The sequence below is a fragment of the Felis catus genome, chromosome C1 (assembly GCF_018350175.1).
Source record: "Felis catus isolate Fca126 chromosome C1, F.catus_Fca126_mat1.0, whole genome shotgun sequence".
Taxonomy (NCBI): domain Eukaryota; kingdom Metazoa; phylum Chordata; class Mammalia; order Carnivora; family Felidae; genus Felis; species Felis catus.
In genome coordinates, this window is record NC_058375.1 from 161,527,075 (window position 1) to 161,544,457 (window position 17,383).

The 17,383-nt window shown below is 38.7% G+C and overlaps 1 protein-coding gene across 3 annotated transcripts in view; it reads left to right on the top strand.

Annotated features, from left to right (window-relative positions):
• MAP3K20 (mitogen-activated protein kinase kinase kinase 20) overlaps nt 1-17,383 on the top strand; it is a 193,928-nt gene that overhangs the window by 81,065 nt on the left and 95,480 nt on the right. For all 3 annotated transcript variants that reach the window (XM_006935367.5, XM_023259463.2, XM_003990872.6), the window contains exon 3: nt 15,891-15,978. In XM_006935367.5, coding sequence (XP_006935429.1) covers nt 15,891-15,978 — 88 coding nt within the window. The remainder of the gene's footprint in view (nt 1-15,890; nt 15,979-17,383) is intronic.

Consider the following 17,383-nt stretch of genomic DNA (forward strand, 5'->3'; position numbering starts at 1 on the left):
TATGTAAAATATATTAATTAAAAATATAAAAAATATATAGAGGTGTAAGATACCTAGATTCAAATTTTATTAGACTTTGACCCGGCTCCTGAAGTGAGCTTACACAAATCAAAGACCCAGTTTTCTTCACTCTTAAACACAATAAAATAGCAAACTTATTTGTGAGGGTCAAATAAGAAAAGAGTTTTGAAAATGTTAAAGTACTGTATTTAGGTAAAAACATGGAAATATTCTTACCTAAACATGGAAAATCACATATAATAAAATAAATGAAGCTAATTAAAACAAGCAGAATATGACAGGAGGATCACTGCTGGAAGAGATTTGAATTTGCTCAGAAGGTTGACTTGAGTCTGAGGATGAATTGATTATCAAGAAAGGGGATGTCAGAGAAAGGAATTAGCATTGGTTGAACACCTGGCATTTGCTGTGCACTGAGATAGGATTACTGTCCCCATCTTACAAATGAGGAGACTGAGGCCCAGACGGGTTAAATAACTTCCTCGTTTATAAGTGGCAGAGCCACTATTCATACTGAAGCCTGTTGGTCTCTAGAGGATGTCCTAATATGCTGTGGTTAATTCAGTTTATCAAATATTTATTGAGTACCCACTCTGTATAAAGCACTATTAATAATACATCAAGTTTTTTTTTTATAGAAATGGATAGAAAGCTAAAGCATAAAGGAATTTGAAAGATAATTTTGTCGAGCAAAGTCATTTTCTAGGAAGAGAACAAGGCCCATGGTGACCAAGGCAGCTTTAGGGCCATCCATTTTGGAATTAGAATTTAAATTCCACTCACCTGTCCCGTGTTTGATTAAATTATATTGCTACTCAGTCTTTTAAAAGCCTAATCCTTCATTAGTTCATACTTCAAGGCTTATTCAAGGGCTTTCTTTGGAGGCAGGATGGGCGGGAGGAGGCTCTATGTAATTTTAGCACCAAGTGGTCTCTGTGACCGAGTTACACGGGGTGTTTTGTGGAAAGCAGGGTGCTTGTAAGTAGTTTTGTCACCCAAACCGAATGCAGATTGCTTACAATGTATTGGACTTTTTCATGCCATCACAGTGACATTCTCTTGTGAGCATGAAGAATGTAAAATCTCTTAGCTGTTTTATGATTTGGGAAGATCTCTTAAATCCCTGCTCTTGAATCTTCATTATTTGTCTCATTCAGTTTTAGCTGCCTTTCCATCCTGCCAGGTTAGCCTGCCCTTAGTTGGGAATGTGTCCTTAACTAGAGAGCCGCCTGATCCCTGGATAGGAGCCCAGGCTGCTGTCTTGAATGGTTGCACGTGGAGGCTGCTGCAACCTACTGGGAAAACCACCAGCTTCCCAGCACTGGTGATGTTTGTAATAAATCCCACATGGCTCCATCTTGGGGCCATGGCCAGTGGGTAGAATGATTCACTTATTTTTTCTTCTTAGTGTTTCTATCCATGTTCCTTCCAGAGAGAAGTCTTTCTGATGTCAACATCATTAGAAATATAGGCTGTATGATATTATGGAACCTGAATTCATTTATCCTTTTTTATTTCCCTGAATACCTAATGGGCAGCGTTTGAACGAGAACCCACAGAACTGTGAGGGTTGCTGCTTGTCACGTGACTGTGTTATTGAATGGGACTCATTAAGCCTAAAGTGAGTCAGAGAGCTTGACCTGTGGGTGACACTCTGGCGATGAAGTATGGGATTGAAAATCATCTGAGCCTACTTTGTGAGTTGTTCTTGTGGCATAGCATTTTTAGGAGCAGAGGGGCTGGTTTTCCATCTTGCCAAACATAAAAGAAATCAAGCTTTTTTTTTATGAAAATGCGCCTAGCCATGATACTCTTGGGGAAAAAATGCAATTAATTAAACAGCATTTTCTTGTTTTTGACCCTGGTTTTTGTGGTCTGATGCATGGAAATCCTTTGATTACGGAGATTGAGCACTCTGCCTCCATTATCTTTATAATCAGAGCCTGAAGTAGAAGGGAAGTTCTTTCCACCTGTGTCTTGCCTGTAAGAGCTGGGTGTTTTGACCTTATAGACTTGTAAATACTGTTTTAGGACATTTTAACTCAAAAACTTTACTTTGTCCCTTACCTTCTGCTGCTAATAAGTACAATGGTTATGGGCCCTGCAATGCTAAAGAAAAGAGTTATGCTGTACTGACTGGTGGCCGAGTCAAATCCATCCTGTTCATTAAGAGACCTGGCTGAATTGTTGTGGACTTTTATGACACTGGCCCAAGCTGGCTGCTTTAACGGATCACTAAAGACAGGGTGACTTATAAATAGCAAGCATTGATTTCTCATAGTTCTGGAGGCTAGGAAGTCTGAAATCAAGATGTATTAGCAGATTTGACTTCTGGTGAGTACCTGCTTCCTGGTTCATAGATGGCCATCTTGCTGTGTTCTCACATGGTGGAAGGGGAGAGGGCACTCTCTGGTTTCTCTTTTATAAGGGCACAGTCCCTTTCATGAGGGCGCTACCCTTATAACGTAATCATCTCCCAGAGGCCCCACCTTTAAATACCATGACACTGGGGATTAGACTTCAGCATATGAATTTCTGGGGAATACAAACATTCAGTCTATAGCAGGGAGCGTCTATACCACAGTGTTCAGGGAGAATAGTAGGTACGGAAAATGTGTGGACTTGACAAAAGGCTGGCTTACTTTCAGAGGTGATTTTGGAAATAGAGTCGATCCTTGAACATTTGGGGGTTAGAGATGCCAATCACCTTCCTCCCCAAGCACAGTCAGAAATCAGTGTATAGCTTTTGGCTCCCCCAAAACTTACCTACTAAAAGCCTGCTGTTCTCTGGAAATCTTACCAATAATGTAAACAGTTGACTTACACATATTTTGTATATGTATTATATATCATATTCTTACAATAAAGTAAGCTAGAGAAAAGAAAATGTTATTAAGAAAATCATAAAGAAGAGAAAATACATTTAGAGTCCTGGACTGTATTTATATATGTAAAAAAAAATCTACCTATAAGTGGACCCATACAGTTTAAAACTGGTCAACTGTATATGGTAAATGTATTGGGTAGAATACGAGAAATGGAAGATTTAAGACTCAGCAAGGCTTTACATTCTCATTCTGAAAAAGTGCAATGTCAAAGCAAGGGCATGCATAGGGAATAATAAAGCAGGAAAGGACTCTCAAGGAAGTGTGTTCATGGGATTGCACTGGACTGCAGAACCTGCAAGAGGCTAAGTACAAGCCTTCATTTTGAAAGTTTAAATCAACAATGAACTAGTGAGCATAAATTTCAGATGGGGCTTTTGCTGTGGTTCTGTAACTGATTGACTGTCATTCCTATGAAATAGTAGCCTTAGTAATAGCCCTTGTACATGTGAGAAAACAGAGTGCATCCTGAGGCAGATCTGCACCCTCTGGCATCTTACTCTTCCACGTTGCAGCTCAGAGTAAACATTTACTAATGCAGACTCTCCGCGGCAGTCGTTTCAACACACTAAGTATCATTATCATCAGATACTGTATGTTCTTCAGGTAAGATTGAATGCTGCTTATATATATAAAGTATTCAACCTTTCTCATATGGTGTTATGCCAGACATTGTAGAGGATGAGCAATGTAGGAAAGGCTTCCCTAAGGGGCCACAGAAGCAGATGTAAACTGTGCGAGGAGATCATTTAATAAAAGTGCAGATACTGAGTAGGCTGAAATCAATCTAGATTTAGGTTTTCAGTACTCACATCTGTGGTCTCATGGCCTCTCTGAATCTGTGGCCTTTTTCAAGAATACCCTAGGTGAGGGGCACCTGGGTGGCTCAGTGGGTTAAGCGTCTGACTTCGGCTCAGGTCATGACCTCACAGTTCGTGAATTCGAGCTCAAGCCCTGCGTCAGCCTCTGTGCTGACAGCTTGGAGCCTAGAGCCTGCTTTGGATTCTGCTCATGTTCTCTTTCTCTCTCTCAAAAATAAATAAACATTAAAAAACAAATTAAAGGGGCACCTGGGTGGCTCAGTCAATTAAGCATCTGACTTCAGCTCAGGTCATGATCTCAGGGTTCAAGCCCTGTATCGGGCTCTGGGCTGAAGAGCTCAGGGCCTGGAGCCTGCTTCGGATTCTGTGTGCCCCTCTCTCTCTGCCCCTCCCCCACGTGCATTTTGTCTTTCAAAAATAAATAAACATTTTTAAACAATTAAAAAAAAAGTGAACACTGATTTGTTCCAGACCCATGTCAGGAGACACTCACAGCTTACAGGCTAACTACCTAGTTTTTATATGTCTAGGGTAGTTCTAGGAAAGTAGGGAAAGAGTTTTACTTCTTCCTGATCCAGTCCTAGAGAAAATAAAAATTTCCATGCAAATAAATATTTTTATTTTATATTTATATTTTCTGGTCATATATATTACACGAATATATTGCTTTTTTGCTCATTATATGAGCTCATTGTAAAAATTTTGCAAATACCTAAAAAGTTAAAATTATTTATGAGTCTTTTTGCTACCTAGATATAACCATAATCAATATTTCATTTCTTCTCAGTCTCTCATATATATACAATTTCTGTTTTTATTTATTAAAAAAAATTTTTTTATGTTTATTTCCGAGACAGAGAGAGACAGAGCATGAGTGGGGGAGGGGCATAGAGAGAGGGAGACACAGAATCGGAAGCAGGCTCCAGGCTCTGAGCTGTCAGCACAGAACCCGACGCGGGGCTCAAACTCACAAACTGTGAGATCATGACCTGAGCCAATGTCGGACGCTTAACCGACCGAGCCACCCAGGCACCCCAACAATTTCTGTTTTTAAAAAGCGTGGGATCATTTCCTATCTTCTTGAACTTTGAGGGAATATACTGATCCTGGATCATATTGGTACTCTGGAGACAAAGCAGTCTTTGGAGAAAGTCTTTTGACTTTGATTTCTATAGCATTGATTTCTGCTCTAATCTTTATTATTTCCCATCTTCTCTTTGGGGTTTTATTTGCTGTTCTTTTTCCAGCTCTTTAAGGTATAAGGTTAGGTTGTAAATCTGAGACCTTTCTTCCTTCTTTTTTTTTTAAATTAAAAAAAAAATTTTTTTTTTTTATTTTAGAGAGAGAGACAAAGCACAAGTTGGGGAGGGGCAGAGAGAGAAGGAGACACGGAATCTGAACCAGGTTCCAGGCTCTGAGCTGTCAGCACAGAGCCCAATGCTGGGCTTGAACCCACAAACCACAGGATCATGACCTGAACCGAAGTTGGATGCTCAACTGACTGAGCCACCCAGGTGCTCTGACCTTTCTTCCTTCTTTAAGAAGGCCTGGATTACTATATACTTCCCTCTTATGGGGAGTGTATAGTACTTTTGCTGCGTTCCAGAGGTTTTGCGCTGTGGTGTTGTCATTTTCATTGGCTTCCATGTACTTTTTAATTTCCTCTTTAACTTCTTGGTTAGCCCATTCATTCTTTAGTAGGATGTTCTTTTGTCTCCAAATATTTGTTATCTTTCCAAATTTTTTCTTGCGATTAATTTTGAATTTCATAGTGTGGTGGCTTGAAAATATGCACAGTATGATCTCAATCTTTTTGTACTTATTGAGGGCTGATTTATGTCTCCGTATGTGATCTATTCTGCAGAATGTCGCGTGTGCACTCCAGAAGAATGTGTATTCTGCTTTAGGCTGAAATGTTCGGAATATATCTGTTAAGTCCATTTGGTCCAGTGTGTCATTCAAAGCCATTATTTCCGTGTTGATTTTCTGTTTAGATGATCTATTGCTGTAAATGGAGTGTTGAAGTCTCCACTATTACAGTATTTTTATCAATGAGTTTCTGTATGTTTGTGATTAATTGATTTATGTATTTAGGTGCTTTCACGTTTGGAGCATTAATGTTTATAGTTGTTAAATATTCTTGGTGGATAGACCCCTTAATTATGATATAATGCCCTTCTTCATCTCTTGTTACATCTTTATTTTTTTAGATTTTTTTTAATGTTTATTTTCTTTTTATTTTTTTTTTAATTTTTTTTTTCAACATTTATTTATTTTTGGGACAGAGAGAGACAGAGCATGAACGGGGGAGGGGCAGAGAGAGAGGGAGACACAGAATCGGAAACAGGCTCCAGGTTCTGAGCCATCAGCCCAGAGCCTGACGCGGGGCTCGAACTCACAGACCGCGAGATCGTGACCTGGCTGAAGTCGGACGCTTAACCGACTGCGCCACCCAGGCGCCCCTAATGTTTATTTTTTTTTGAGAGAGACAGAGACAGAATGCGAGTGGGTTGTGGCAGAGAGAGAGGGAGACACAGAAGCAGAAGCAGGCTCTAGGCTCTGAGCTGTCAGCACAGAGCCCGACGCGGGGCTCAAACTCACAAGTTGTGAGATCATGACCTGAGCCGAAGTTGGATGCTCAACTGACTGAGCCACCCAGGAGCCCCTACATCTTTATTTTAAAATCTAGATTTTCTGATATAAGTATGGCTACTCTGGCTTTCTTTTGGTGGCGATCAGCATGATAGGTTGTTCTTCATCCCCTACTTTCAATCTGAAGGTGTCTTTAGGTCTAAAATGAGTCTCTTGTAAACAGCATATAGATGGATCTTGTTTCCTTATCCATTCTGTTACCATATATCTTTTGATCGGAGTGTTTAGTACATGGACATTTAGAGTGAGTACTGAAAGATATGAACTTATTGCCATTGTGTGGCCTGTAGAGTTGGGAGTTTCTGGTGATGGTCTCTGGTCCTTCTTAGTCTTTGTTGCTTTAGTCTTTTTTTTTTTTCTTTCTTTCATCTTTTCTCCCCTCAGAGAGTACCCCTTAAAATTTCTTGCAGGGGTGGTTTAGTGGTCATGAACTCCTTTAGTTTTTGTTTGTCTGGGAAACTCTGTATCTTTCCTTCTATTTTGAATAACAGCCTTAATGAATAAAGAATTCTCAGCTGCATATTTTTCTGATTCAGCATGTTGAATATATCCTGTCACTCCTTTCTGGCCTGCCAAGTTTCTGTGGATAGGTCTGCTGTGAACCTGATCTGTCTTCCCTTGTAAGTTAAGGACATTTTTTCTCTTGCTGCTTTCATGATTCTTTCCTTGCCTGAGTATTTTGTGAATTTGACTATGATATGCCTTGTTGATGGTCGGTTTTTGTTGAATCTAATGGGAATTCTCTGTGCTTCCTGGATTTTGATGTCTGTGCCTTTCTCCAGGTTAGGTAAGTTTTCTGCTATGAATTGCTCACATAAACCTTTTACCCCTTTTTCTCTCTCTTCATCTTCTGGGACTCCTCTCATTTGGATGTTATTCCTTTTTAATGAGTCACTGAGTGCTCTAATTCTTACATCGTGCTCTTTTGCCTTAATCTCCCTCTTTTTTCCTGCTTCATTGTTCTCCATAAGTTTGTTCTCTATATCACTGATTCGCTGCTCTGCTTCATCTGTCCTTGCCGCCGTGGCATCCATTCTAGATTGCAGCTCAGTTATAGCATTTTTTATTTCATCCTGACTAGCCTTTACTTCTTTTATTTCTGCAGAAAGGGATTCTAATCTATTTTCAACCCCAGCTAGTATTCTTATTATCGTAATTCTAAATTCTGGTTCAGACATCTTGCTTGTATCTATGTTGATTAAGTCACTGGCTGTCATTTCTTCCTGTTCTTTCTTTTGGGGTGAATTCCTTCATTTCATCATTTTGGGGGAAGAAAATTAAAAAATTAAAACCAACACAAAAAAATCAAATAAAAGATGCTAGATTCTAGGTGTGTTTTGCTCTGGCTGTTGAAAGAAGTTTGGCAGAGAAAAAAAGGGAAAGAAAAGAAAAGGAAAATGTTTGAAAATTAAGAAAAAATGAATACAATAAAATAGACTAAAATGAAATGATTAAAGTAGAATAGAATTAAAAATTTACAAAAAATAAAAAAATATAGTAGAAAAAAACAATCTTTTTTAGAAGAACAGAAATAAAATTTTTTTTCTCTTTTGGTATTAAAAAACAAAAAGAAAAAAATGAATAGATGGACCAGTGAACAGAATGAAATACACATGAAATTACATCCAGTTTCCCCTAGAAGTTAAACTATGAAGCACTTTATAGTCTGTAAGCTAAGTAAGCAGAGAGACATGTAGTGTTCCTCTAGAGCACAGTTGGATGGGGCTTGGTGTAACAGCTCCGTTCTCCATTAGATGGCGCTGCTTAGCTCACTGGGGTGGATTGTTGTGGTACATGTATGCCTGTATGCGCATGTTTGGGAGAGGTGAAAATGGTGTCACCCAGCTACCTGGTCTCTAGCATCAGAACTTTGTGCTCTCGGGGCACCTGGGTGGCTTGGTAGGTTAAGCATCTGAATTCAGCTCAGGTCATGATTTCACAGTTTGTGAGTTTAAGCCCCACACTGGGCTCTGTGCTGACAGCTCGGAGCCTGGAGCAAGCTTCTGATTCTGTGTCTCCCTCTCTCTCTCTCTGCCTCTCCACCACTCATACTCTGTCTCTCTCTCAAAAATAAATAAACATTTAAAAAAATTTTTTAAAAAAAGAACTCTGTGCTCTCACCAACCAGCAATCAAGCACCCCTCCTCTGTCTCCAGCTTTCATCCACTCCCCACTTATATGCTGTCTGCAACCAAGCTGTCAGCCTGCCAGGCAGTACCTCCCTCCTGAGTTTTATCTCAGATGGGGCTGTGTTTCCAAACCCCTCACTTCTGAGGGCCCTGTGGCTTTGACCTGCTCTCACCCTTTGAGAGGGTCTTGCGGAGCAATGGCTGGTGCCAGCCCACCCCCATGAACATTTGTGTGACTGCACTGCTGCAGATGTCCAGAGACTGCCAGCCTGCCCCAGAAAGTTTGTGGGATCGTGTAGCAGCAGCGTTTCAGGGATTGTGGTAAATCACTACACACATCTGGCACCAGGCTTCACTGCTCCCTAATGTCCTTATTCCAACACCAGAAAACGTGTTTGTTCTTTGGGGTCTTCTGGGACCTCTGCCTGTAGGAAAGCCACACAGCCTCTACCAAATGACTTCCCAGGGTAACCATCTCTCCCTGTGTGGCCCGAGGACCCCTTGGACCTCACTGTCTGCTCCTGAGGATTCACCCTTCCCATCAGAGCTCTGCCGGGTATCCAGCTGCAGAGTTTCAGACTCTGTACTCCCTTGTTTATAGAATCCTAATGGTATTTAAACCCTGCCCTTTCTCCTTTCTCCCTTTCTTGTTCAGTCCCTTATGGGTGTTTCCACTGTTTCTCTCCAGCTGCTTTTAGGAGGAATGCTTTTCCCATATTCTACCTCTGTCTCCATCCTCTCTCTGCAAGCAAAGATAGCTCCCTGCCCTCTGAAGCTTCTCTCTTCCCCAGTTCATCTCTCCGTGCCATGTTCCTGCTGAGTTCTGTGACTCAAGTTATGCAGATTGTCGTGTTAATCCTCAGATCAATTTTCTAGGTGTGCAAGATGGTTTGGTACTGATCTAGCTGCATTTCAAGGATGAGAGAAGCAGAAAACTTCCATGCTGCTCCACCTTGTTGGCCCCACCTCCGAAAGCCTTTGACTTTGAATGCACAGTGTGAAGGACACTGCTTCCTTTGAATGATTGAATGAGCTACTTTGCTTTTTTTTTTTTACTATCATACTTTGATGGATTCTCTGGAATCTTGGAATTGGTGAGGACCTCCGAGATCAGGTCCCTGGAATGTTTTAAATGTCACATGCACCAGAGGGCAAGAAGGAGCAGTTGACACGGACAGTAGACATATACCTTGGACTTTTTTATACCTACTGTCTTTGTTGTCAGTGTCACATCACAGGCAGAGAGAGGGACCCTATGTGACACAGTCCTGCTGTTACATGGGGGGTCATAGCTGTTGATAGCCAGGGAGAAAAACCTGTTCCTAAGGTGTAAATGGAGCCTGCCAGCGTACTGATGTGGGTCTTCATCAACTATTTCTTTCATTAGAGAGTGTTGTTTGTATAGATCAATAGAGTGGTGTCAGTATCTTTACTTTCTTTCAAAAAGGAAGTGAACTCACTTTTATTAATAACATGTCACATAAATACATAGAGACTGTATCAGTGGAATGTAAAAAATGTAAAACAGGCTTTAAAAACAGAATCTTTAAGGGTTTTATGACAGCTCTCAAATATTAAACATATTTAAATTTGGGATTAGGTTGAAAAACTTTTAGTTATAAGCCATGGGGATATAATATACAGCATGGTGACTGCAGTTAATAATACTGTGTTGTATATTTGAAAGTTGCTAATGGAGTAGGTCTTAAGAGTTCTTATCACAAGAAAAAAGAACTTGTCACTGTGCTGGTGATAGATGTTAGTTAGACTTACTGTGACTAGTTTGCAGTGCATATAAATATTGAATCTTCATGTTTTATATCTGAAACTAATGTTATATGTCAATCATAACTCAGTTTTTTTCAAGAAGACAATTTTGCCAAAATAAAAATACGTTTTGAATCAAGGGAAAGGGATTGCTCTGAAGATGAAGCTATTAATTTAAAATGTTCTTTTAAGACTGTTAAAAGTACTTTATAGGAAGAAAATTAAAACTTAAATTCCCTTAAATGTATTTAAATTATGATATTTAGCTAAATTTAATTTAAATTATGATACTTTACTTCTCTTAATCTCTCTGAATCAGCCATTTGGACCCTGTGTGTTAGTCAACTTCCGAAACCATGGCAGACTGAGCTGATGGCTGACTCATCTCCCCATATAAAGATATAGAAAGGCCAGTTAAATTAAAACTAACAGAATACCTCCTCCCCAGCTCTGTTAACAAACTACAACTCCTCTGTAACCCTTCCCATAAAGGAAGAAGAAGTAGGGAAGGGGCAAAGGAGGAAAGGGGGGAGGTAGAGGAAGAAATCAGCCAGCTGGAAACAGTAGGAACAGTCATGTAGCTTACTGTAAGCGCAGATGGGTTCGGACATTTTTGTACTCCCATAAAGACGTTTTTATGGACAGACTGTGGCTACCTCACTTCTGTATCAGATTGGGACTCTTTGTTTTATGGAGTGTCTTTGAGCCAGAGGTAAAATTGTCTGTCACAGAGTTTCCTTACTTCCTTAAATCCTAATCTGGAAAACTGCTTCTTTACCTAAGGATATCTAGACCTTGAGCTGTGTAACTTTGAGATGATTACTCTGTGTGTGTACGTGTATGGGGGTACATATATGCATATAAATAGAAGATCATCATCTCCGCGGAAGTCTAGAATAGAATTTTTTTAACTTTTTTTTGTGGTAAAATATACATAGCATGAAATTTGCCATTTTAGCCATATTTAAGTGTACAGTTCAGTGGCATTAGTTACATTCACAGTGTCGTACAAACATCACTACTGTCTGTTTCCAAATCTTTTCTTAACTCCGAGCAGAAACTCTACACATTAAACAGCATTAGTGTAACCTCTAACCTTCTTTCCTTATCTCTGAATTTTCCAATTCAAGATAGGTCATAAAAGCAGGATCATGCGATATTTGTTGTTTTATGTCTGGCAGATTCACTTAGCAGGATGTGTTCAAGGTTCATCTGTGTTGTAACATACATCAGAACTTAATCCCTTTTTATGGTTAAATTAATATTCCATTGTATTTATAAATCATGTTTTATTTATTCATCAGTTGATTGTATTTGGGTTGCTTCTACCTTTTGATTATTGTGAGTAATGCTGCAGTGAGCTTTGGCATACACATATTTGAGTTCCTAGAATGGCATTTTGCAAACTGAGAAATACATAGATTCTGTATGTAGAAATATTAGGTCATCTGTATTTCCAACATTGATTAAAATTATTATTTCAGGGTAACTTAAGTATACACAGAATAGGGGTGCCTGGGTGGCTCAGTTGGTTGAGCGTCTGACTTCAGCTCAGGTCATGATCTCACAGATGATGAGTTCAAGCCCCATATCAGGCTCTGTGCTGACAGCTCAGAGCCTGAAGCCTGCTTTGAGTTCTGTGTCTCCCTCTCTCTCTGCCCCTTTCCTGTTCATACACTTTCTCTCTCTCAAAAATAAATAAACATTAAAAAAAATTTAAAAAATATACATAAAATAACACTAAGAACTACTTGTGCTTTTTAAAAAAAAAAAAAGTTTTTATTTTTAAGTAATCTCTATTCCCAACATGGGACTCAGACTCAAAACCCCAGTGTCAAGAGTCACATGCTCTACTGACTGAGCCAGCCAGACACCCCAGAACTCCTTACACTTACAGCTCTTATAAAATCAAACCAATTTTCCAGTTAAGTAAAAATAAAACTATAAAATCAGTATAGCTAAAGTGAACAATTTTCATCAATTACATTTACTGAAAATAAATGGGTTTTGCTAATGTTGATAGTATAAAAAGATAAATTTTTTGGCACAATGGAACATTATTTTAGCCATCGTTATTATGTTTCCTTTATAACAGTGAGCTTGTTTTAGACCACTAATCCATTATTTTGATGGGCAGTCTATTTGCTAGAGTATTCCAGAATATAAATCTGGAAAACAACAATTTAAGGAGAAGTTTTTTTGTTACTACAACAGTTTCACCAATGAATGGTTGGCAAGCAGGTTCTTGTAAAGACAAATCCACAGAATACATCCACTTGATATCAGATACTGACTGCTACAGCACAGGTTTTATTTGGCTAATCCCACAGTTATTTCTGTTGGAACTTGCTTGAATTGGTAACTTCATATTACTTGACCTTCCTTTATTGTAAATACCACTTATTTATGTAGTCTGTGTTGATTATAAATAAATTCATTATCATAGAACTAGTATAGCACTCTAAAGTAGTATGTTGTTTTCATGTTAAATCAAATTCTTAGTTTATTAAATTAGAACCTAAGTCTTATAATGTGAAAATGTCTTTTACTTACTAATTATACCACAAGAATTTAGTTTTTGTTAACTAAAAAAAATTTAAATGAACATGATAGTGGCACACAAGATGGTCGTTAGTTGAACATTAGCATATCTTACCAGCACTTGATAAATTCTATTTCTCCAAGGCATCACTTGGCAATATCTTAAATGTAAACTTGAAAATTAGCTGGAACATTGAAAATGCCATGTAGTGCTGAATTATAAAATGATCATCCATGGATTTAGAATATACTTTTTTTTTTTTAAGTAGGCTCTGCACCCAACATAGAGCTTGAACTCATGACCCTGAGATCAAGAGATCTTGAGATCAGTAATCAAATGCTTTAATGACTGAGCCAGCCAGGCACCCCTTAGAATATTCTTGTATTTATTCTTTCTTAATACAAACATTTTTGTAAAGATTTTATTTTTTTAAGTAAGCTCTACACTCAATGTGGGGCTCTACTTACAACCCCAAGATCAAGAGTCACATGCTCTGCCCACTGATCTAGCCAGGTATAAACATTTTTGATGGTCACAGAACTTAGATAGCCAAGAATATACCAAAACATACCAAAGGATAAACACTCACGTATTTTGACAAATACTAGTCCAGACATTAATGCTTTACTCACATCGAATTCTAACGCTTCACTTGGAAAGAGTTGATCTGCCTTAAAAATAGTGGGGGCTTAGGGGCACCTGGGTGGTTCAGTTGGTTGAGTGTCTGACTCTTGGTTTCAGCTCAGGTCTTGATCTCACAGTTCTGTGAGGTCAGGCCCCACATGGTTCTTTGTGCTGAGCACAGAGCCTGCTTAGGATTCTCTCCCTCTCTCTCCCTCTCTCTGCCTCTCTCTCCCTCCCTCTCTCCCTCTATCTCTACCCCTCCCCTGTGCACGTGCTCTCTCTCTCAAAATAAATAAATAAACTTAAAAAAAAACATAAAGGGGCTTATGTTTTCCAAACTTCACATGAACTCTGTTTAATAACAAAGTTCATTTATTGTTTCTTTCTTTTTTAAAATGTTTATTTATTTTTGAGAGAGAGAGAGAAACAGAGTGTGAGCAGGGGGAGGGGCAGAGAGAGAGGGAGACACAGAATCCGGAGCAGGCTCCAGGCTCTGAGCTGTCCACACAGAGCCCGACTCGGGGCTTGAACTCACAAACCATGAGATCATGACGTGAGCTGAAGTTGGACACTTAACTGACTGAGCCACCCAGGCGCCCCTTATTTATTGTTTCTTAATAAGAAATAGGATTGCCATATAGATGAATAATTATCTTGCCCAATTAATGAATTTTCCTTCTATTTAGAAAACTAAACTATGAGAAGCAGGTTGTTTGATGAACACAGAACCTCTGCACACAGTAGGCACTCAGTGTGAGAGAAATGTTTTGATAGCCCCCTTCAGCACCTGTATCACTGAAAGAAAAACATTGTCAAAGAAACCTTGATAAATGTCTTAACCAGTTGATAATAATTTTCCCTTCTCTTGATTCCATATTGACCTCATGGCAGCCCTTAAATTTCTCTTTTGTGCCTAGTTCTGATTTTAATGAAATCTCAATTCTTATCCTATGACAGAAATTTATAACAAATAACACCAACTTACATTGTGCAGATTCCCAAAGGGGAGTCCTCTTTCTAACCAACCCTTGTCCATTTTTCCTTAATTGCTTACATTCTTTTTTATTTTTTTAATGTTTGTTTTTCGAGAGAGTGAGACTGTGAGCAGGGAAGGAGCAGAGAGAGAGAGGGAGACACAGAATCCAAAGCAATCTCTAGGCTCTGAGCTGTCAGCACAGAGCCCGATGTGGGGCTCGAACTCACAGACCATGAGATCATGACCTAAGCTGAAGCCAGATCGACTGAGCCACCCAGGTGCCCCAATTAATTGCTTACATTCTTGATGATACCCTTTCTGGTATGGGGAATTATAAATCTCCTATTTACTTACTGCCAATAACATGCGTTTCATTTAAAAATATTAAATGTTTTTGTACTTAAGTGATTTTATATCTAGCTGTATTATAATTCCTGATTAGCAATATTTTATCTCCATAAAACTGGTAACTCCATGTGATTTAGTTAATTTAGAAAATGTTCTTCTACAGACATTAGCAGAAGTAGCTGTTTTTTCATTAAAATTAAGTTTAATAAATAAAATTTATTTTTTATGATGTCACTCTGCAGTAGTTTGCTAATATTTAATACATTTCAAATGTAAAGTATGGCTTCCCTATCAAATCACTGCTGAGGGTCAGGAATCCACCCTTACATCCTTTACAGCACCTTGCTGCATATAGCAAAGAGCGATAATACATTTGAATGATTAGATAATATAAATGGCTATTACTTGAATCTATTTCAGTAATAGTTAAGAAATCCTCCCTTAATTTTGTCATGATTCTTCACCCAGGCAATAGAAGTTCAGTCTTGAGTCTCTCAGAAGACGTGATGCAGAAAACACCCATTCAACTCTTAGGAAGAGGGCTTTCTGTAAATAAATATGGTGTTTCGCCACTTCGTCCTCCTCCTCCACTATCAGTCATGCTGGCCTGCTAGGGAGCAGTTCTGTTGTTGCCACTTCAACCCCATTTCCTTTTTACATTTTTAGGAAGTTTCAATAGAAATTCTTAAACTTGGGCACCTGGGTGGCTCAGTCGGTTAGGCGTCCAACTTAGGCTCAGGTCATGATCTCACAGTTCATGGGTTCGAGCTCCGCGTCGGGCTCTGTGCTGACAGCTCAGAGCCTAAAGCCTGCTTCAGATTCTGTCTCCCTCTTTCTCTGCCCCTCCCCTGCTCACACTCTGCGTGTGTGTGTGTGTGTGTGTGTGTGCATGTGCATGTGTGTGTTGTGTCTCTCACAAATAAAATAAACATTAAAACAAACTTTTTTTAAATCCTTAAACTTTCAAGACAACTGCTAAGACAGAGTTCTGTCAGCATCCCATACTTGTTGAGCACACATATATCTTTGTAAATATATGTTAAAGGAAATTGAATAGGAAACCTATTTTATGAGACTTTTATAAAGGTGAAATTTTATGTAACTTTGTATTTGATTTTTGTACAGGCAGAAATACTCAGTGTCCTCAGTCACAGAAACATCATCCAGTTTTATGGAGTAATTCTTGAACCTCCCAACTATGGTATCGTCACAGGTAGGCACGAATCATTTGACTTTTCTTTCCCCAATTACCTAGCTTTAGATTCCTTAATATGCTAAAATGCTTAATATTAGGTTCAGTCATGAATTGTGTGCTACTGTCAGATGTCACTTCTGTTGCTATAAAGCATTAATAAAACTGATTATATCAATATAATTAAGAATGGTGTTTCCACTTCTACCCATGTTTAATTGTGCTAATTATATCTGCGTAAATGCTATTTAAATGCACTCGCAGCTGCAATACCAATATTTAAAGGTGTCGTTTAACTAAAATTTCATTTAATTAGCTGAAATGAGCAATGTTTTTTGTAACTCCGTGACCTTTTACAAATTAAGATTTCTTGAGCTGTTCATGTTGTAATTCTTTGCAAGGTATTTTAATCCCTTTAGAGCATTCTTTCCTCAAGGTCTCTGACGTGAGAATAATATTTTTCAGGTTTGGTCATCTGGGTTGGTAATGACCTTGATCTAAATTATCACATTTGGAGCAGCAGTTTATAACTGATGGGAATACCCTTTCCAGAAAGGAGCACACAGAAAATGTTGCCATATAAAAACAAAGACCCATGTTTTTAATACTTTGTGCTCATATGTGTACAATCCAATAAGCAGCTTTAGGTCTATAATAAGTATAACATTCAATTTTATAATAAATGACTTTGGTCACGTTCTTTATCATGGCTGTTCTTTGATTAAAACAAAACCAACAAGAAACCTTAAAAGATTAACCCTGTCTTCTTCTGCTATAGTGGTAACACCTATAATTTTCTTTACAGAAAGTAATAACCAAAATAACCCTCAATAAAAAGGTTTGAATTCAGTACTTTCTTATAAACGCTCTCATCTAACACTTACAGTAACACCACAAGATAGGTAAAGTAATTTCTATTTCATAAATAAGAAACTAAAACTCTAACTTAAGTACCTTTCCCAAGGTCATCCAGCTAGTGGTAGATCCACTAAATTTCTCAGATTGACCTTCTACAGAAGCGCCTCTTCTTAAATGCAGCCTGGGCTCTAGACGGCTCAGGGCACCAGTTCTTCCCATCCAAGGGATATGGTTCTGTAACTTCTGTCTTTGAGCAGCAAGCAGTTTAACAGGCTCTTACTCTGGTAAATAGCATTTTTACCTAAGTTCTTACATGGAGGGAATTTTATCCCTATTTAGCTATATGTATTTAGGTCTATGCCTAAAATGGGGTAATGTGGCAGTTTCTGCTCTTTCCTATTAACCTGCATACCCAAGAATGAGTTACAGTGTTCGGGTGTAAACCACATTTAACTTACGTCATATTTCTGACTAATGTTAAACCTCGTCCTGTCCCAGGTACCATATTGTTCCCCGCTCCCTAGTCCATCATATTTACTTTTAACTAGTTGGGTTTACCTTTAAAATC